At 38.4% G+C, this 21,347-nt stretch overlaps 4 protein-coding genes across 4 annotated transcripts; 3 read left to right on the top strand and 1 right to left on the bottom strand.

The window, feature by feature from the left end:
• Positions 1 to 4,869, top strand: LOC125474812 (potassium transporter 8-like). The gene is made up of 8 exons (XM_048578895.1): positions 1 to 488; positions 601 to 1,090; positions 1,190 to 1,243; positions 2,640 to 2,900; positions 2,983 to 3,035; positions 3,116 to 3,239; positions 3,320 to 3,574; positions 3,659 to 4,869. The coding sequence occupies exons 1-8, from the start codon at positions 450 to 452 to the stop codon at positions 4,708 to 4,710; spliced, it is 2,328 nt and encodes a 775-aa protein (XP_048434852.1). The 5' UTR covers positions 1 to 449; the 3' UTR covers positions 4,711 to 4,869.
• A 1,221-nt stretch (positions 4,870 to 6,090) lies between these two features.
• On the top strand, positions 6,091 to 9,542 carry LOC103963934. Its single transcript, XM_048578896.1, has 6 exons — positions 6,091 to 6,521; positions 6,628 to 6,714; positions 6,868 to 7,044; positions 7,894 to 8,064; positions 8,175 to 8,387; positions 8,476 to 9,542. The coding sequence occupies exons 1-6, from the start codon at positions 6,434 to 6,436 to the stop codon at positions 9,363 to 9,365; spliced, it is 1,626 nt and encodes a 541-aa protein (XP_048434853.1). The 5' UTR covers positions 6,091 to 6,433; the 3' UTR covers positions 9,366 to 9,542.
• A 4,376-nt stretch (positions 9,543 to 13,918) lies between these two features.
• LOC103963933 lies at positions 13,919 to 15,373 on the top strand. Its single transcript, XM_009376809.3, has one exon. It carries the CDS (start codon positions 14,531 to 14,533, stop codon positions 15,008 to 15,010), a length of 480 nt encoding a protein of 159 aa, XP_009375084.1. The 5' UTR covers positions 13,919 to 14,530; the 3' UTR covers positions 15,011 to 15,373.
• Positions 15,374 to 19,017: 3,644 nt separating this feature from the next.
• On the bottom strand, positions 19,018 to 21,077 carry LOC125474813 (RING-H2 finger protein ATL46-like). Its single transcript, XM_048578898.1, has one exon. The coding sequence runs from the start codon at positions 20,433 to 20,435 to the stop codon at positions 19,257 to 19,259; it is 1,179 nt and encodes a 392-aa protein (XP_048434855.1). The 5' UTR covers positions 20,436 to 21,077; the 3' UTR covers positions 19,018 to 19,256.
• Between the last annotated feature and the right edge of the window lie 270 nt (positions 21,078 to 21,347).

A 21,347-nucleotide genomic window follows, 5' to 3' on the forward strand; every position in this document is an offset into this window, starting at 1 on the left:
CAGAAAGTTCCACCTCTGCATTTTCTAGAACAAAAGAGCTTTTTGGCTGAAAGAGAAAACCAAACTCAAACCTACCATTTGTTTTCACAAAATATAAGGAAATTAGGAGCCATTTTCTCTCTCTCCTCCTCTCTTTCTCTCTCTAAAACCTCCCACCTCCGTATTCTATTCTGCAGCTCCAATTCCTTGTTCCCAACCACCCTACCATTCTCTATATTATTTTTTCTGGTATTTTGTTGTTTGTTTTTTCTTTATTTGTTTGCATTGGTTTTAAACTACTACTAGTTCTACAAGAAAACAGATAAAAATCCAATCTTTACTGTTTTTTCTGTCAAATTTCTTTATACTCTCTACTTGGTTGAAGTGGGGAGGGTGTTAATCCACCTGGGGTTTCTTTATTTTCCTTGAAAGAATGGGTTTTGTATAATTTCTAGAGTTGAGTGCCAGTCATGGATCTGGAGGGTGTGATCCGCAGCCATCCAATCAAGGTAACACGTTTGGCAGAGTGTAGGCAGTGTGAGTATTTCACTACCCGAATTCAAATTCTCAGCTTTTCTGATAATCGCTTCTTGTGCTTCTGCTTTTGCTTAATTGTTGCAGAAAGATTCATGGAAGACGGTGTTAACTCTGGCTTACCAGAGCCTGGGAGTAGTTTATGGAGATTTAAGCACTTCTCCTCTCTATGTCTACAAAAGCACTTTTGCAGAAGACATTCACCACTCAGAAACCAATGAGGAGATTTTTGGGGTTCTCTCGTTTGTGTTCTGGACGCTGACGCTGATTCCATTAGTGAAATATGTGTTTATTGTGCTTAGAGCCGACGACAATGGCGAAGGTGGGACTTTTGCTCTGTATTCTCTGCTTTCCCGGCACGCCCGGGTGAGCTCCTTGCCCAATTGCCAGCTGGCGGATGAGGAGCTGTCGGAGTACACAAAAGATGGGGTTGTTCCGGCAGCGAACAGCACTTTCGGGTCGAGTTTGAAATCGACATTGGAGAAGCATAAGGCGCTGCAAAAGGTGCTGCTTGTTCTGGCTTTGATTGGAACTTGTATGGTTATTGGTGATGGGGTGCTCACACCAGCAATTTCTGGTACTTTTGAGGTTATATATATGATGATATTAGTTTTTGGGTTTTAAAGTTATGGAAATTGGGATTTGAATGATGAGAATTTGCTTCTTGTGGGTGCAGTGTTTTCCGCGGTTTCGGGGTTGGAGCTCTCCATGTCGAAAGAGCAGCATCGTTGTAAGTTATTCGTCGCTGAAGCTTTTAATTTGATCCTGCAAATCATTTACATTGTTTTAGGAGAAGATTGAATTTAAGGGATTTTGGTTATGTGGTTGATGTTCTCTGCATTCTTCTTTATCCGGATAGAATATAACTTTCAAATTCTAATTTAGGAGCAGCTAATAGAAATGTTGGATATTAAAATATGCACAGCGGAAACATAACTTCATGATCGATGCAGAATAACTTAGAAAATGATATTGTTGAGTAGTTAATCAGGATTAGGACCGCTAACACGGCTAAGAGAATTCTAAAAAGTGAAGCTGCTTAGTGATAAGATGTTTTGGCTCATTGGTTCACAGAATTTCTTTGCATCTGTACTGAATATATCTGCAAAGAGACTTTTAACATATGCAAATCATGGTTTGGAATCTAAATCTAACTTTTAGCAGATGCGAATCCAAAATAGCGGTTGCTCTAGATTTCAGAAGCTTTTTCTTGGTTTCTATTGCGTAGACGCGAAGTTAGTGACAAGCAGGCAATACCAAATTTTAGAAAAATGAAAACATTATCGAGGGGACCCCTACAAAAATTAAGACAAATTAGCCTGCTTTAAGTAAAGTCAGATCACCATCAAGCTAATAAAAAATAATTTGAATGATTAGTGCAACACCCGGTTAGTTTTGTCTGTTCTTTTTTTCAGTCAACATTTGGTTAAATTTGTTTGTAGGAGACAAAGTTTAATTTTCATGAGAGTAAAAAGTCTTGTCTTTTATAAAGTTAAAAGATGTAATGTAGCTATAAGATGAAGAAGAAGGGTGATTAATTTAGGATGACTTTTCGATTAGATTATAAATTATGACCTGAGTCCTCTGATCAGGCATGCATAAGTACGACTTTGTTATCGAGCCTTGACCCACTTGCTGGCTAAAACATTTGATTAACCAGAATGAAGTCACCATCTTATCATTATATTTTCAAGTGCCTCTACTGTTCTAGTTATATTATCACCTTATACCAGTCACACTGTACATTTGTGTGTTTTTTCTAACAATTAGCATTGTTTAACCTCTTTTGTCAGTGATCCTGCCAACTTTAATTCTCTTGTGCTTGCTAACAGAAAATTGTCAATTGGACTTTGAGCAACCATTTAATCAAATAGTGTAGCCTTAGCTTGTGATGCTTGAAACAGCAATTCAAAGCTCAAAGCTGATGTTGCATCTCCCTTTTAGCATATGCATGTTAAGACATAATACAATAAATATTTACTATTCTCCTTCTTTTTCCTGCCTCATATCTTCATGCTGCTTTATGCACATTCCTACCATCTTGATTAGCAACCAGATAGTTTACCTACATATTGATTATCATTTATCAGCTTATTGTAATTCCTTATTATATCTTGCTTCTGCAGATGTTGAAGTCCCTGTTGCTTGTGTCATCCTCATATTTCTGTTTGCCCTTCAACATTACGGGACTCACCGAGTGGGGTTCTTGTTTGCACCAGTTGTGATCACATGGCTTTTGTGCATCAGTTCCATTGGTGTATACAACATCATTTACTGGAATCCCCATGTTTATCAGGCACTCTCTCCATACTACATGTACAAATTTTTTAAGAAGACTCGAAAAGGAGGTTGGATGTCCTTGGGCGGTATACTGTTGTGCATGACAGGTACAAGAGTTTGTTAGTGAATCATCTTTTCATGGATGCTTATTTTTACCTTCTCTGACATTATCTTGTTTATCTTTTGAAGGCTCGGAAGCTATGTTTGCTGATCTTGGACACTTTTCGCAGACGTCAATCAAGGTATCCAAACTGAATAAAGCTATATTTGTCGAATGGAGATTTTCATCTCTACTAAGTAATCTGTCACATTCACCTTGCAGATTGCTTTCACGTTTGTAGTTTACCCGTCCTTGATTCTAGCATACATGGGACAAGCTGCATACCTTTCTAAGCATCATATCATAGAAAGTGATTATCGAATTGGATTTTATGAATCAGTTCCTGGTAGGTGTCTAGCCACACCTGTAGTAGTTGTGACTGTAAAATTTGAGATTAAGCTAATTAGGATTCTCTCCTTGTCTCAGAGAAATTAAGATGGCCTGTCTTGGCAATAGCCATACTTGCTGCGGTGGTGGGAAGTCAAGCAATCATAACTGGAACTTTCTCGATAATCAAACAATGTTCTGCCTTGGGTTGCTTTCCGAGGGTCAAAATTGTCCACACGTCTTCGAAAATACACGGTCAAATTTACATCCCCGAGATTAACTGGACTTTGATGTTTCTATGCTTGGCTGTTACCATTGGTTTTAGAGACACAAAGGCCATGGGAAATGCATCAGGTACCGTCCACTTCAACCTAATATTTTGGCTCGTGTGTGTGTGTTAGCTTTTGTATAATGTATTTATGTCTTACCTTCATATAGGTTTGGCTGTTATAACCGTCATGCTGGTAACTACCTGCCTTATGTCTCTAGTCATAGTCTTGTGCTGGCACAAAAGCCTCTTCTGGGCAATTTGCTTTATATTATTCTTCGGCTCCCTTGAGGCACTCTACTTCTCAGCATCGCTCATGAAGTTTCGTGAAGGGGCTTGGGTCCCGATTGCTCTTTCATTTATCTTCTTAATGGTTATGTATGTTTGGCACTACGGCACCTTCAAGAAATATGAGTTTGACGTCCAAAATAAAGTCTCCATCAACTGGCTCCTCAGTTTAGGTCCTACTCTAGGGATTGTTCGAGTCCGGGGGATTGGCCTTATACACACTGAGCTCGTCTCTGGGATCCCGGCTATTTTCTCTCACTTTGTTACCAACCTCCCTGCTTTCCATCAGGTTGTAGTTTTCCTCTGCATCAAATCCGTCCCAGTCCCACATGTCAGACCCGAGGAAAGATTCTTAGTGGGAAGAGTTGGTCCAAAGGAATACCGGCTATATAGATGCATAGCACGCTATGGTTACCGTGATGTTCACAAGGATGACATGGAATTTGAAAGAGATCTGATTTGTAGTATTGCAGAGTTCATTCGGTCAGAGAGACCAGAATGCAATCTGAGTCCAGTAAAATTGGAAGATGATGAGAAAATGACAGTTGTTGGGACGTCATCATCAAATTTAGACGGCATAAGAATGTCTGTAGATGAACCGGATTCCTCTGAAATAGCAAGCACCTCAGAGTTGCAGGAGATAGGGCCTACCGAAAAGGCAAAGAAGAGAGTGAGGTTCGTTGTTCCAGAAACCCCACGAATCGACAGGGAAGCAGTAGGGGAGCTGCAGGAACTGATGGAAGCAAGGGAGGCAGGAATGGCATTTATATTAGGCCACTCTTACGTGAAGGCGAAGAGAGGATCAAGTTTTATGAAGAAAATAGTGATCAATTTTGGGTACGATTTCTTGAGGAGGAATTTTCGAGGGCCGAGTTATGCTTTGAGCATTCCTCATGTATCTACTCTAGAGGTTGGGATGGTCTACCACGTATAATTCTGCGTATACCGTACAACTTTGTAATCAAATGTATTTCTTTGGGTTTGTTTTATTTTTCTTCATATTTTTGCTGTTGCAGTCATATTTGATGCTGCCCTTTGCACTGTAAAAACTTGTATAGCTCTTAGGCAATAATGCAAAGTGCTTCTGCTGGTACTGACTTCTGAGCATGCTTTTCTCAGCAGTACATATGTGCCAACATCAATAAGAGAGTTGGGTTTTGGGCTTTTTAGTTGGGTTCAGTTTGTAAAGGTTTTGGCACATTGTTCTAGATCAAATTCAGTATTTTTTTTCGAGCGATATTCTAATCTAAAGCTGTAGAGGATTCGCAAGCATAGAGAGGAGAGTGCATTGCTCTAACTAATTTTTCGACGTCCATGTTTGCAATTCATTGTTTCATCTAAAGTGGTAAACTACTTTCATCATTAGATACTAGAAAGATCAAATTGCAAACAGGGTAGTGTTATCCATTCATTTTTACACACATCTTTCAATCTCTGGTCATTCAATCGGATTTGAAGATCTATGCTAAAACTTGACAAGGGTGTGAGAGGTAAAACTAAGTGCGTAAATAACACTGACCTTGCAAAAATAAATGTGATAATGATGGAATGGGAGTCTTTGCTAATTCAGATGGACCACAATTATGAATGTTGAAGCCCTACTCCAAAAGAAACCTCAGAAGGACATGAGAGAGGCTTATTTACACTAAGATGTCAGGAGGATATTTAAAATCAGTTATGTTATGTGTTTTAACTTACTAGCACGATAGTACGTGATTGAGTTTCGATAACTGCTACAATGACATTTTGTTTCTCTTAAGAGACGGAAGAAAGAAAAAATATGATTTTGTTGACCAATGAAAGAAAAACAAAGATTCAAAGAAGGTTAAAAAATATTGTCACGACCACTTTGGTTTGTTAGCATATGACACATGAGATCTAAGCACATGTGAGATGAGGGTGAAGAAACAAAAAGACAGCATTAAACAAAAGCATCAAATGAAGAACAAATAATTGAAGTTGGAGAGTTGTAAGTTGTTTTCTTGTACAAGATCGTCACTCCAATTTCTGTGGATGCTCCAACACTGCACAATATCAGCTGATGATCCCATGAACAACCACACCCTCACGACGAAATGACATTATTACCCCTGAAGGCTAGAATAGGGGTACTCTAATCCAATCACGCAATGTCATGTAAAATAACTCAATGATATAATAATACGTTATTGACTAGAGATGCCGTCAAAGAGAATAAGTTGCCCTCCTAAAGAAGTGAGCATCCACTGTAATTAATTAACAACGGATTGGTTAGCACAATTTTAAGACTGAAAAAAGTAAAGACAGAGGATATGATTCCCTCCTCTTGCTTTTATTGCACTAGCAGTGATTCCCCTCTCTCTCTCTCTCTCTCTCTCTCTCTCTCCCCTTTGCCTTTACCTTTTCCTTTCCTTAACACTGAACTCCATTGTGTTCAAAATTCAGTATCACCAAACCTTCCAAATTCACCATACCCACTTTGTCTCTTTTACCTTCTTTCTCTCTCCTCTCTCTCTCTCTAGAAAGAATCATTCTCACTGAGTAATTTGTAGAAAAAGTGGCAGAACACTGTCTGTGGGGTCTCCTACTTAAGTGGTGTTACTACAAGCTCAGAGCTTGTGAGCGAGTGAGTGAGTATTCTTCTGCTCTTAGAGCTCTGATCAACAAAACCAACATCAATGGTGAGGAATTGGGTTGCATTGCTTCTGATTTTTCTTCTTCTCTCTGGGGATTTCTCATCAGGAGTAGCTGCCTCACCTCCTGCAAGTGAGTGAAGTTTCCATCTTTATCCCCCATTCTGCTTCAAATTTGGCTTTGCTTCAATTGGTAATCTTGTAATTTCGCATATATGTATATGTGTATGTATATGCAGAAATTGTAACTGGGATTGTCACCAATGTGATTTCTGCTCTTGTCAAATGGCTCTGGTCACTGAAATCCACCACAAAAACCAGTTCAGGTATTTTTCCCAACTCAGATTTACCAATTTTTCGTATTTTTATGGTTGTTGATGTGGTAATGAGAGAGTGCTTCTTTGGTTGTTATTTTGGTAATTAGAGAGTGTTCTTTGAAATGGTGAGGTTTATGAGGTTGATGGGGTTCAATTTTTCAGCTGTTTCCAGCCGTTCGATGATGAAATTTGAGGGTGGATACACCGTGGATACGGTGTTTGATGGAAGTAAGCTCGGAATTGAACCACACTCGGTTGAAGTGTCCCCAAGTGGAGAGCTTCTGGTTTTGGACTCCGAAAATAGTAACATCTACAAGATCTCAATGCCACTGTCTCGATGTAAGCCGCTTTCGCTGCCTTATTTCTCGAATTATACCATCATATCACTGCTCTTGTTGCTTGTTTTATTAACATATATCCAGGGACTCAATTCTAGTTCACCCTAAACTAATCTAAACTGCGGGAGGGAGATTCAAACTCGGGTGCATACTAGGCAATGTGGCTTCGCCCACGTCAGTTCACCCTAACAGTTAAAACTTTGTATTCGGGTTGATGCGCAAGACATTAACATTGTCTTTCTGATTCCTTTCTTTTCTTCTACTCTTGCCAAATTCCATTCATTTATAAAAAGTACTGTTGCTGCTTTTATGTGCTTTTGTTTAGTGGAAGACTCTACTTTCTGGATAATCAAGTGCCATCTTTTTGGAGATTTACTTTCTTTTTCTTTTGGTTTGAGACCAGGATTCTCTAATGACCAGTTTAACTTCTTGTTTACTCATCTTAAACTTCTTTTTTTAACCTAAGCTAGATTTAACTACTTTGTGTACTTTAACGTGGGAAACTTGGGTTTGTTATACTTCATGTTATACCTTTAAGCTCCTTCAAAATAAAATCTTTGTTGTTTATCAGTTAATGATTCGCAATTTCACTTTTTTCTTTCATAATTTCAGCTTTATTTGCATTCGAGTATAATCAATCATCAAAACCATCTAAAGAAAGAGAAGATAAACTTTGAGATTTACTTTATTTATTATCAATGAAATATGCAAATATAGTCTTCAAACTATCTCTTTCGTTATAGAAGTAGTTTCAGTACAGTTCCTGGTTTAATGCTTGCTTGCTATCTGTTTTATTTATTTTGGTAGAACCTATCATTCTTTCATATGCTGAATGAATGATGGTTTGCAGATAGCCGACCCAAGCTGATTTCTGGATCACCTGAGGGGTACTCTGGGCATGTGGACGGGAGGCCAAGAGAAGCAAGAATGAACCACCCAAAAGGGCTGACTGTGGATGATAGAGGAAATATTTATATCGCAGACACAATGAATATGGCTATCAGGAAGATAAGTGATGCCGGTAAGTCTTTGGATGTTTAAGACATCATAGTGGTTAAGGAATCACCACTTTCTTCTGTAATTGTTGTGTCAAATGTAACGGCACAAAACACTTATTTCACCTTTGTATAGGGGTTACGACTATTGCTGGTGGACAATGGAGCAGAGGAGGTGGTCATGTTGATGGTCCAAGTGAAGACGCAAAGTTTTCTACTGATTTTGATGTGGTATACGTAGGCAGCAGCTGCTCTCTTTTGGTTGTAGACAGAGGAAACCAGGCGATTCGGGAGATCCAACTCCACTATGATGACTGTAATGACCGCTACGATGGAACTTTCGGTTTAGGTATGTAACTAAAACAGTTTGGACTTTCAACACTGTAATTTGCTTTTAGGTGATGCTGATCTTTAAAATCTGTTCTCCATCATTGCAGGAATAGCAATGCTGATGGCAGCTGCATTCTTTGGTTACATGCTGGCATTGCTGCAGCGTAGGGTGCAAGCAATGTTTTCGTCAAATGATGCAAGTTATTTACAGGACCAAAGAACTCCTATACATAGGGCTGCAACAGTAGCACCATATCAGATGCCTCCAAAATCCGTCAGGCCCCCTTTAATTCCAAATGAAGATGAACCCGAGAAACTAGATGACGGCTTCTTTGGTTCACTAGGAAAGATCGTTCTCAACACCGGCTCGTCTGTGGCTGAAATCTTTGGGGGAGTATTTACGGGCTTTAGAAGTAAGCCCCGACAATATCACATACAGCAGCAGTATCATCAAACTAATGAACATTCAAATGCTTGGCCCATGCAAGACAGCTATGTTATTCCAGACGAAGACGAGCCTCCATCAATAGAAACCAGATCCCCAACCCCGAATAAAACCTATCCATACATGACCAAAGACCTAGAGAAGCCTCGCCGTTCGAAGCAAAGTCAAGCCTACTATAATTCATGGGAGGGCGAATATCAGCAACATCAACACAAACAACAACAACAACAACAACAACAACAACAACAACAGCAACAACTTCAGATTCAGCTGCAGCTGCAGCAGCAGCAACGACACCATATGCAGATGCAAATGCAGATGCAGCAGCATCAGCAACAGCAGCAGCATCACAGGCATTACTCAACAAACCCAAATACATACTACGAGAAGAGCAGCGAGACAAATGAGATTGTGTTTGGGGCGGTTCAAGAACAGGATGGACGGCGTGAAGCTGTGGTGATAAAGTCAGTAGACTATGGAGATTCTAGGTATAACCACCACAACATTCGACAGCGTTTCAATTATGTGGGTTATAATTCCTCTGGTTACTGATTATCCCATCAAAAAACACAAGAATATCATCCCTTATGTTGTATTTCTTATTTTCTCAAGGAAATGTTTGCTTTCCCAGAGTTGTCATCAAGGAAATGTGCAAGTTTTATAGCTCTGATTAGGTGTGTATTTTTCTCTGTCTAGAGATCCAAAGAATCAAAGTGGTTTTGATTTGCAGACCTAAACCGCAGTGGCTTGTTCGGTTGTGGTTTTCAGCCATGGATCACGAAATCTTGTTGACAAACAGGCCCATAAAATATAATTCTTAGCTTATACCATATGGGCCAGCTTATATTAAGATTTCTTAACAAAGCTCTCTTTTTAAATGAAAAATAATAAATTTGTGTTCCAACATTTATTTTTTTTTTAACAATCGATATTATCTATACTAAAGAGAGGGGAATGGACTTAGCCTCTTAATAGACTAGCAATAATATAGTTCAAATTTGCATGTGTCGAAAATCAAACCTAAGATCTCTCATTTACCAGTAAAAAAGAATACTACTACACCGTACTAGCCTCAACTTATCAACACAAAAATAAAATTTAAATATGAAGCATCTGTTTGATAAACCATTTAAATTTTTTGTCAAGCTAGGTTCAGTTAACGAGATTGAAAAAAAGAGAGGCAAATATCGGCGGTTTTTTTTTTTTTTTTTTTTTCCATTTTCCGTCGGGTTGGATATTTATCATTCCCAAATTCCAGCCCACTGGAGGTGAAAATTGGTTCATAGGTTTTAAATTGACTATTTCAAGACAATTTATATTTTTTATTGGAGATGCTCGTAGTATGTAAATTCAAAGACATGTAACTCTCTACTAGAACGATGAATAAATTAAAGAATGTAACATTTTTACACAAGTATAATTGACTTCCTTGTTCCTCCTAGATCATGATCACGTGAACTATGAATTCAAACAGTTTCTTATTTTCTGATCACTACCACAATATCGTATAACACTATCAGCTAGCTCTGCTGCATTTGAACCCTGAAGACTAGAGTAGCTAGCTAGGACTAGGAGCTAGCACACCTTCATTTGTTTTGCATGGAATATTAATGGCCTGCGCCGGGGCTTGGACCAGAATTCTTGATTCCCCAGAGGGAAAGAACATCGGCAAAGTAATTACCCACGCCGCCTCCGCTCTGACCGGCGGCCTTCCTTGGATTGTGGTGCACCGGGTGGCTGTGACTGTGATGATGAATCTGGTGATGAACGGGAGAACCATGCACGTCAAGAGGACGGGCTTCGACTGCGGCAGAGAGCAAAATGAAGCTCACCACAAGTAGGGCAACAACGAAACGGTGGCGGCTAATGATTTCTCTGGCCATGATTTCTGGAGAATATTTGAGTCACTAGTTCTAATGAGTCGAATGGTTTTGTTTTGAAGTTATAAAAATTTGTGAAGGAGGGTTTGGTATTTATAAGAGAAATATGGTAAGCTTGTTTTGTTTGACTAAAAAATGGAGGAAAATATTAGTTTGAATTTTAGTGCCCATACAAACGCGTATGAGAAGTGGTTTCATGTGAGGAAACATGGATGAAACTGAAAACCCAACGGAGAAAGATTCAAAGTCTTGAAGAGGAAATTAAATGGAAAAATAGGACTGACTTTCTAGCTGGGTAATAGTATAATTTGAATAATTTGTACCCAGTGACCTATTCAATCAGTCGTCCAATTTTTTCTCGGTTTGACCAATAGCCATCATCATGCCCCTATATCGATCACTTTTTTTTTTCACAAATTTTGTCACAATTTCTGTAGAGTTGACTCCAATTTTAATGATCCAAAACGTCTATAATTTAGAATATCAAATAATCCTATAAACAATTATATAAATCTAAAATCATTAAGACATTTATTTATAGTGAAAAAAATGAACGAATACAATTATACAAAAAAACATAAACCCTTAATCCAATGGTCAATATGGTTTTAGATTTTGGTGATTTTTGGTTGGCATGATATTTGAGGAAAAACCTAAAAGATAGACGATTCTGATCGTTAAAATACATTACAAAGTGAGTTTCACAAAAACGTGTGTCCAAAATTGTGTAAAAAAAGTAGTAACACGCAAATCCGTCTCCATATATATATATATACATGCTTGAAATGTCATACATGCATTAAGTATTTTGACTTGTCACAGATACAACTCTGGCTAGTTAACTTCAAGTATTAGTTCTAGTTAATTAAGGAGCTAGTTAAGTGCTCCAATACGTTGTTTGATTACTAGGGTTTCTTTGATGTATATATGTGACTTGCAGCTCATTCAAACATGTATTACATAATTGTTCTCATTCAACCATGTTTTATATAATTGTTTATATTATATACAAATAAACAAATAAATAGTTAAAACTGTTTATCATATAGCAGTTGACCGATTCAGCAAGAGAATGCAAACATAAAGAAGTAATTTATGTATTTTTTTTTTAGAATTGTTATTGATACTTCAAAATTTTAATTTTATATTTTAAAAGAAAAATACCTTTATGAAAAATGCACAATTAGATTTTTGAAGTGTCAATAATACTTTATATATATATTGGAACTGATCTGTGACACCATTTTTTACACAACTTTTGACACGCTTTTATAAGACTCACTTCATAATATATTTCAATAATTCGAATTGTCTATCTTTTAGGTTTTCTTTCAAAGATTATACGTACAAAAAAACCATCAAAATTTAAAATCATATGACCTTTAAATTAAGCTCTAAAGTTTCTTTGTAGAATCGGATATATGAGGCGGCAACGTTTGATCGCTTTTGCATTAGATTAGACTGACCTCATTGACTTTTATGCAAACGACTCAACAGCTTTGGATATTTCCCTACCAGTAGGTCAAGTTTGATTCGACTTGTTCCAGTCGTAATTTAAAATCTGCAACTTCCTACACACGCACAAAATTTTAAAGAATATATCGATGATTTACTTGACCAACCATGCATAAATAAAATAATTTGAAAATTATTTATCTATATATGTTAATACATTAATTCAAAAAATGATTTTTGTTTTTTTTTTTTCTCTCTGAAATGAAGAACATTAATATAGAAAGCCACGTTGATCCTACAAGTCAACAATTTGCTTAATGTTCAAGGCAGAAAAAAAAGGAAGAAGAAGAGGTGCTTACTTGATGTTCAAGGAAAAAATCACACACTAAATCTGCTTAATTCATGTCAATTAGGTTGCTTCAGTCAAACATGGCTAGCCTACTTCCCTTGACAAAAATGAGGAAAAGATGAAGGAAATAAAAAAACGAGGACATTTCAATTTTCACGTTAACACCCAGAAATCAGAAAAGAAAGAAGTTTCATGTTGTAATCGGGTGTGAATTCAATGCACATATACAATTGGTACCACTCAAATTTACAGGTTAACAAACTAGAACAATAAGCTCTTGGTGGCTGGGATCAAAGCTATGAAATAAATAGACCCAGGATTTAATTGGTTCACCTTTCAAAATTGGGCTAGATTTACAGTGTTGCTCGTAATATATTAAATTGAAAGTTACGAGTAGCGCTCGGCTATAGAGTAGGATTCTCTTTCTTCTCAATTGTCTGATCCCCTTACAAGAGGTTCCCACCCTTTTTTATAGGCCTTAGTGAACCCAGAAAGCCTTATGCTTAAATACTTTCTCTTTTCTAGTATTTTATGTGCTAGCTACGTGTAGAATGGTGTGCTAACAACCTTTTCGCCCATAAGCCGTTATTCGACGGTGAAGCGACAATCACTCTGTTGGAATGCACGTTCTTCTAGGTCGATACGTGTCGAGCGACCTGCTCGGCCTTGACTAGTCAATGATATCTCTTCCGAGTAGTCGCTCGGCTACCTTTACATCTTGTCCTATACTTTTGCTTTTGATTGGTGACCGAACGCAGCCTAATTGGTATCTGAGTAGGCCTACTCCTAAAGCCTTGTGCCATAAAGTTGCAGTCTTCCCACATGTCCTTGGAGATCGAAAAGTACTTATGTTTATGTTGCTTACTCAAACTAGACTAATGAAGGTCAAAAAGTACTCATGTTTAAGTTGTAGTCTTCCCACGTTGCCTTGACTAGTCAATGATATCTCTTCCGAGTAGTCACCTGACTGCCTTTATATATTGTCATAAACTTCTGCTTTTGATTGGTGACCGACATGCGGTTGATTAGCATCTGAGTAGGCCTACCCCTAAAGCCTTGTGCCATAAAGTTGTAGTCTTCCCACGTGTCCTTGAAGGTACAAAAGTATTTATGTTTGTTTATGTTGCTTGCTCAAACCAGACTAATGAGCGGTCGGCTGCAGTGCTCAAAAATGCCCCTCTCCAATTCCACTTAGCCTTGAATTTTATCAGGCCTTTCTCGGTCTTTTTCTCTCAACCTGTAGTATTTTGGGAGTCAAAAATGGCCCTGCGTTAACTACAATTAGTCATTAGAATTGATTTCCACAACTATTTAGATCTTTTATCTTCATTCATAGTCATTATGAGCGTAATTATTCAATATTACGTAGCACTCAAGAAATTCCCATTATAATCAATACTAAAAATTTGATACTTGTGGCGTTCGACTAAAAAAATAAAAAATAGCTGTTCCCTATGAATAGCAACGATGCAATAAGTCTTGACCGGATCTAACAATGTTGCTGATTCATTTTCTTAAGTTAAAACAAGCCAATCTGTTTAATTAAACAAATGATAAATATATAAATTCCCCATAATTAACCTGGAATTAATAATACGAAATTAAAAATATGATTAATCAGAAACAGTCAGTTCCCGCCAGTGACAGATAGAACTAATTAACTACTAAATTACGAACATACCCTCATCGCAGATGCCTGACTTACCATGTCACTTCCATTGAATTCTGAGCTGGTTCTCCGATTAACTGCTGGCAACCAGAATTTCCCGGTAAAATAAGTTTGACCTCCAGCGAGAATGCCTTTACAAATCGACCTATATTTGTCTCCCTCCAAATCCTCGCTCCCGGATCGGGAAATCCAGAGAGCAATCGATCGAGAGAGGGCTTTAGGGTTTGCAGAAAGAGAAAGATTTATGGATTTAGGGATTTTACCCAAATCGAAATTCCTCAAATCTTTCTCTTTCTCTGCCCAATTTTCCCTCTGATTTCCAAGCCTTAATTTTCTCCAAAATTTCCGAATTTTCGGTTTTAAAATGTCGTCGAAAACCGAGTACGACGCCGTTCCAAATCCGAAGACCGACTCCGCCGCGGAATCCGATGACGGGGAGGAGTTGATGCTCGCGAGAAGAAGCGGGTGCTGTTTCTGGATCCCTTGCTTCGGACCCGAACCCTCCTCTCCCGACCGGTCGTGGGAGCGGATCCGGTCCGCCGGCGAATACGAGGATCCGTGGCTGTACCGCGGCTGGAAGAAGATCCGGGAGTGGTCCGAACTCCTCGCGGGTCCCAAGTGGAAGACCTTCATCCGGCGGTTCAACAAAAACAACCCCAGGCGGTCCGGGAAATTTCAATACGACCCCACGAGTTACTCCCTCAACTTCGACGAAGGCCCGGGGCAGAACGGTAATTTGATTGATGATTATTTGTACAGGGATTTCTCGTGCCGGTACGCGTCGATTCCGGTGTCAGCGAAGTCGTCGATGGATTTGAGCAGCGACTCGCCCTCCTTCACGTGAGAGTCACGTGATGAGGGGGGGATGTAGAGAAAGTGAAAGAAAACGGAGGGAATTGATGGGGGGTGTTCTGGGATGCGCGCAGGGTTTTGCCTTTCGCGGGAGAGTTGACGGCGGAGGAAATATGGCCTTAGCCTCCATATTTCTTAAAAACTCTTATGTTTTGTGGTACAATTTCATCCCTTGTGGCCCTCTGTTTTGGATCCTGGTTCCGTCACCGGAGAGATCTTTGCATGCGACTAACACGTTGTGATATCGTATGTATTGTGTATTATATTCATTTTACATGACATCGCGCAATTGAATTTAGATGTCGCGCATTGTCTTAACAATTCAGTTGCATGTAAGTTATTCTCTTGTTAATGACTGGTTTGTTGCCTTTAGACCTCGTTTGGTCTCTAGGGTCGAATTGAAATCGATAACTGGTATAATTTAAGTATATTGAAAGTAAAAGCTATAATAGGTAATGTCCCCGATAAGTTATCTTTTACATTTAAGTTGGACATAATTGTTTTATTTTTTCCCCTCAAATATGTTCGATTATCCATTCTAATGTAATCCGAGCAACCAAATGAGAGTTTTAGATTTTTACTAGTGATGGAAATCCTTATACTCAAGATCATTTACTTTGTGCTTGTGTGGTGTTTGACAAGGAAGACACCCACAAAGCTACAAGCCATGGCCCATGGGCAAGTTGCTATAAGTTCCTCGTACATGTAAAAATCCAACGTGACTTAATTATTAAGGCCCTACGCAGTACGCACTCATCTGCATATCATGGTTAGGTAGCAGACACGATGAAAACTGCCCTCATGAATGCATTTTCTCTCTTCTTTCTGCAAGTAGGGGCGGATTCACCTTGGGAAAGTTGGGGCAGCCGACCCCTCCTCCCCCCATTCGTAGAAATTCTCTACAGAAAAATTGGGAGCTGCCCTTTGAAAGCATGAGATGCTCAAGTTGTCATCTAACTACTCAACGAATTGTCTTTATAGACACTAGACAGGGTAGCTGCTAACCTCATACCTTTGTATGCGTTGCTATGGGCATATTTCAATAAGTTCACTCGGCAGACGTTAACATTTGTCAGCATGCTCGCCTAAAAGCTATTGACTAACATGCTCGCTCACAAGTTGTTGGCATATGTTGACAGGTGTGTAATACTCGGCAAATGATCTCAAGCCTACTAGGACTCTATGAAATGGAAATTTGCATGCTATTTTGCACGTGCTATTCTTATCAACTCCCTCAATAATATTTTCTAGATCCGCCATTGTTTGCAAGTCATCCTTTTCTCCACATTACCACTTTTTTTTTTTTAATATCTTTTGTCGATTATTATCTTTTTGTAAATATTCATTCGAAGTCATGTGATGAGTATTATATATAGTTAGATGAAGATATATCGGCGCTCAATGATAGCCAAACTCTTGCATCTTTATCTCTTCTGATCATTTATTCAAAGTTATGTGATGAGTATTATAGGATGACGAGAATATGTTCTCGGTGATATCCAAGATTCTGGTAGGGAGTTTTTGCATCCATGTCCCCTTATTTAGTTGCCACAGACCAACCGTCCACAAGCTTTTACCTTCTTCATCCAGATTCCATTCCCTCCATCTACTGGGTTGGGCCTCGCATACCTACGTATCATGCGATTTAGGACCCGTTTGGAAAGAATGAATTCTTCTTATAATGTTCATCACATGATTTACGCAAGCTACTCTTTTTCTTCTATTCATCTTTTTTTATTCAAGAGGAAATTCAAATGTGAGAAACTAACATGCATATCCATTGCGCCGAAATCATTTTCTTGATTTTTGGCTAGAAGTGCTTTTATAATCCAAAAGTAACTTTAAATTTTCTGCCAAACAATTCCATAAACTTTTAGTTATCTATGTGATACTTCTCGATCAGATGATCAAGATACTGACAAATCTCCTTAGCTTGACATTTTTACAAACATGTACTCAATAGGGCACCGGAACGCTATTGGTTATCAAGCTTGCAAATTTGATCATTTAGAAAACAGTTCTTAATTAATTATTTTAAAAGCACTTTTTAATTATCTACTAAATGCTTTTAGCTTTTCTAAAACAGTGTCAGATGAGCCCTAATTAACTTCTACCATACAATTGTACAAGGGGAGCAAATCACAGATGTATCTCGAGTTTCAACACACAACCTTATCTACATAGCCTATGTACAAGGGACAAATCCCTAATCTATCTTATTCTGTTATTTTAGTTGCGTGGACATCCCTAATGTACTTATCAACGAGAGATATTTCATTGTGTCTAGAACATAGATTGTTATATCACACATCATTATATAAGTGAAGAGATATTTGAAAAATAATTTTTTTCTACAATTATATAATAATATGTGATTCGACATCTCTTATTATGAGCACACTGAAATTTTTCATCAACGAGAATATGTGGACCCCGCAAATACTTAAAAAGGCCTCTTCACACTTACTTATTTGTTGGTGCATTGGTGACCGTGTGATACATTTTTCTATTACCAAAAACACGATCATTCACCGTGAATACACACACACACACACACACACACACACACATTCCAATCCTTTTGACGCACAAAAAAAATCTGCATAGTCCAATCGAATCCCAAAATAACACATAAAGTAGTACCATTCAAATCTGTTTCTTGGTACAACGTCTTTATTTTTTTTGTTCTGATTTTTTTCTTGCAATATTTTTAGTAGTTAGTAGCCAGTTCGGTTGACAACTCTTCTCCCAAAACAAAATCACGGGTTAAAGCTAAAAATATTAATTAGTATTTATTTTGTTTAACGGGATAGATTCGTGATACTATTTTTTTTACACAACTATTGACACATTTTTGTGAGACCCACTTTGTAATGTACTTTAACGATTTGAACCGTCTATCTTTTAGATATTCCCTTAAAGATCATGTATATCCTAAATCATCAAAATCTAAAATCATATAACCCTAAATTAAGGCTTAGGGTTTATTTGTAAAACAATATTCATTCGTTTTCTTTCCAACAAATGAATGTTTTAATGATTTTGGATTTATTCAAATTTTTGCAAAAATAATCTATGAACAATATTCTAAAAAATCAATAGTTCAACTCATTGAACGGAGTGATTCCTACAATAATATTAGAATGATATCACGGATCCGATCCTTATTTATTACCTTGATATTATCTTATTTGAGTTAATACAAATACAATGTGGAAACCTCAACTTTTTTGCTTGATTATTGAGCACAAATATTTGAAATTATGAGGGGAATTTTGATTTCAACTTGGCCACATGGGAAGGGCCAAAAAGTGACCCCACTACAGCCAATTTTTGAATAAAAGGGTCCCGTTTCACAAGAAGCAAAAGATTATGTCACACAGCTTTCATGGATCCCCACCCTGTCCAACTGCCCACCCCAAAATAGATCACTACTTAGTTCCTATAGATTGTGTTAAAAAATAGTTAGCGATTTTCACGCACTCGTTTTCTCTTTATGCACTCTTCAACTTCTATGTCCCTTACTTTTCCTAACTTTCCCTCATTCAATCCGAAAATTAGAAAAATGAAGAACTTGCATGAAAAAAAACTGAGTGCGAAAATCGCTACCTGACCAATCAAAAGGCAATAAAAGAGAAAATGCACTTGACTTGACCCCTGGCCATAGATTGGCTCATGAACATACAAATGGAAATGTACAAGAAGAAAATTGTCAATTGAGACCTTTAAAGGGAAAGGTCAAAACCTTCAATAGGATTGATTGGATTGCTTGTCTCGAATTATCTTTGCCAAATAAGGATCTTGGAGAAAACCTTATGGAGAAGATAGAGGGCACCATGAAGTTCTAACTGCATATATTTTAGACCTAATTCCATGGATCCCATAACCAACGAACTACAACAACATTTGGATTTTCCGGCCTAGATAACTTCCGCTACTTTGAAATTACTTTAAACAAACTGCGCGAAAGGGCAATCCATCTGACAAGATTAACACAAGTTTCCCACAACAAGAATGGCATAGCCCATATCTCAGCTGCCAGTATTGTCATTCCCTAACATTAGAAAACCCCTTCTTCACAAGACATTATATCCGGTTTTAAGAAAGTACACGACACGGTACACAATCAATCATCACAAGTACAGAATTAGCATTACAAAAAAATTTGGAAGGGCAAAACTAGGTATAACACGCTTTGAATTAATAAGCAACCACGTAAACAATAAAGAATATACCTCTCATTCTGGTTGCGTTCTTTTCATCCATGGCAAGTCTGTATTAAGAGAGGAAGGCATACCCATCTGTGTATCTATCGAGCTTGAAAACTTGCCCTTCTTCGACCAGAGCCAGATCTTGGAAACAGAATAGCTTTCACCCTTAGTCACACTGCTGATCTTCTTTCCCTCCATGTCACTATCAATTGAAAGATTACCATTGTTTTCTATCCCTCTTGTTGGCTTTACATTGTGGCCTTGTTGATCATTTGATAAGGGAACCAGAAGGTCGGAATCGTTAAGCACATACTGATACGAACCCATTGAAAAACATCTTCTTGCATCCAATCTACTGCTACTACTCTCTCCTCCTCCTGGCTCCCCTACCTCAGCATCTACCTTTCTAAATTTTCCCAGTCTCACCGGCAAAATCCCATTATCGACAACAATTTCCTCAATGTCCACGGTTTTTTGCCTTGAAGCGAACCTGTTTTCTCCATTACCAGGATACCCTTCTTCTTCTCTATAGTCATCAAAATCAAACATTGGGTTTTCAACTGAATACTCGGGATTAAAGAGGGTACTCCTACAAAGAGGACATGTTGAATTTGACAGCAGCCAAGTATCTATACAGTTGATATGGAAAGCATGGCTACACGTAGGGAGCAATCGGAGCTTGTCCTTCTCAGTAAACTCACAAAGGCAAACGGAACAATCAAACGGCTCCTTCAAACCCACAATGTCCCGATACTGGAAAACAGGAAGAGCGTCGATAAAAGCTTGATCTAGACCAGAATCATGAAGGTGGAAGAGTTGCTGCAGCTGTCTCTGAAGAGCATCAGCAGTAGACATTTCTGGGTACCTATTAGACTGAGAATCCGCTGAGGAAGACGGGTGCTTGGTAAGAAATCGAACGAGCAGGTGAAGCAAACCGGAGATGAAAAACAGCACAGCCAGAATCACTATTATAAAAAGAACAGCAGGACTTATTTTTGTGCCGGATGATGATGGTGGCGATGGATTCGAGTTCGATTCACTACGAAAAGTTCCAGCATATGGGGGTGAAGAGTGAAGAGAAAAAGGAGGAGGGTAGCTCAAATAACCATCTTTAATCTGGATTTGATGCTCAACCCGAGACATCTTCAAATGGGTGTGCCCTGAAAACCATCTAAGATCTTTCCCCTCTGCCATTCGAGATATCATATCGCTTTCTGCTACAAGCAATATTGGGGGAGGGTGAAATCAAACTCCGGAGCTCCGGTGCAAGGACGAATGCTGTTAACCAACCGAGCTACGAGCCCTTTGCATGTTCATACATATCTTACAACCAAATACCATGCTCTTCTCTCTACTCAGAGACCAATCAAACACAAACCCAATTCATATTTCATGGAATTAAGCTAAATTAAATCACTTTTTCTTCCTTCATCACCAGATATCCGTACCGCACAACTTTTTTTTTTTTTTTGCAGATACATACCAGTATTTTTATCTAACTACTATTGTGGGTTTGTATGCCTTCAATTTTCACACCAAATCGACTGATAACTTGACAGAATCTGACAATAATATTACAGAATAAAAAAAAATGGAGCATACCTAACTTGATTCTTCTGAGGAATCCACCATTTTTCATGTCATTTTCAAAAGCTCTGCAACAAAACGATGCTCTTTGCCGCCTTCCAAGTTGCAGAAGGGAAGAATTCAGCCCGCAAATTGTACCGACAAAAGAAGAGGAAAGTGAAGTTGGGTTTCTCTTTCTCTCTCTGGAGTTCTTGATTGATGGAAGCAGAGAGAGAGAGAGAGAGAGGGGGGGCAGAAGGGTGACAGTGGCGAGAGCTCCAAAAGTGCCAAAAAGAAAACTAACGTCTGGCTCCCACGCGCTTAAGGGAGCGCCTAGGGGTCGTATGGTCAACTGTAAGCGACAACGTGCTTAACCCCGGAAACAGGGCTTCGAGGTGGGCCCGGGTTGATTAGAAAAGGATCGTCTGTGTTCCGGTGGATTAGGTTGTAGGATAACGAACCAGCCATCTAGGTGATCCAGGTAGATGACTTTTTTTTAAAAAAATTAATGAAAATAATTTGAAAATTTTGAATTTTAACAATAAAGATAAA

This window comes from the organism of the source record quoted next, unplaced genomic scaffold (assembly GCF_019419815.1).
Source record: "Pyrus x bretschneideri cultivar Hongxiangsu unplaced genomic scaffold, Pyrus_bretschneideri_v1 Contig13, whole genome shotgun sequence".
In the NCBI taxonomy this organism is placed as follows: Eukaryota; Viridiplantae; Streptophyta; class Magnoliopsida; order Rosales; family Rosaceae; genus Pyrus; species Pyrus x bretschneideri.

What these genes read in the sequence shown, in the direction of transcription:
- LOC125474812 (XM_048578895.1), top strand. Translation starts at nt 450, where the DNA reads ATGGATCTGGAGGGTGTGATCCGCAGCCATCCAATCAAG. An exon ending in GCTCACACCAGCAATTTCTG is followed by an intron (nt 1,091 to 1,189) that starts GTACTTTTGAGG and finishes TTGTGGGTGCAG; the next exon opens with TGTTTTCCGCGGTTTCGGGG. An exon ending in GGCCATGGGAAATGCATCAG is followed by an intron (nt 3,575 to 3,658) that starts GTACCGTCCACT and finishes ACCTTCATATAG; the next exon opens with GTTTGGCTGTTATAACCGTC.
- LOC103963934 (XM_048578896.1), top strand. Translation starts at nt 6,434, where the DNA reads ATGGTGAGGAATTGGGTTGCATTGCTTCTGATTTTTCTTCTTCTCTCT. An exon ending in CAGGAAGATAAGTGATGCCG is followed by an intron (nt 8,065 to 8,174) that starts GTAAGTCTTTGG and finishes ACCTTTGTATAG; the next exon opens with GGGTTACGACTATTGCTGGT. An exon ending in CGATGGAACTTTCGGTTTAG is followed by an intron (nt 8,388 to 8,475) that starts GTATGTAACTAA and finishes CCATCATTGCAG; the next exon opens with GAATAGCAATGCTGATGGCA.
- LOC103963933 (XM_009376809.3), top strand. Translation starts at nt 14,531, where the DNA reads ATGTCGTCGAAAACCGAGTACGACGCCGTTCCAAATCCGAAGACCGAC.
- LOC125474813 (XM_048578898.1), bottom strand. Translation starts at nt 20,435, where the DNA reads ATGATATCTCGAATGGCAGAGGGGAAAGATCTTAGATGGTTTTCAGGG.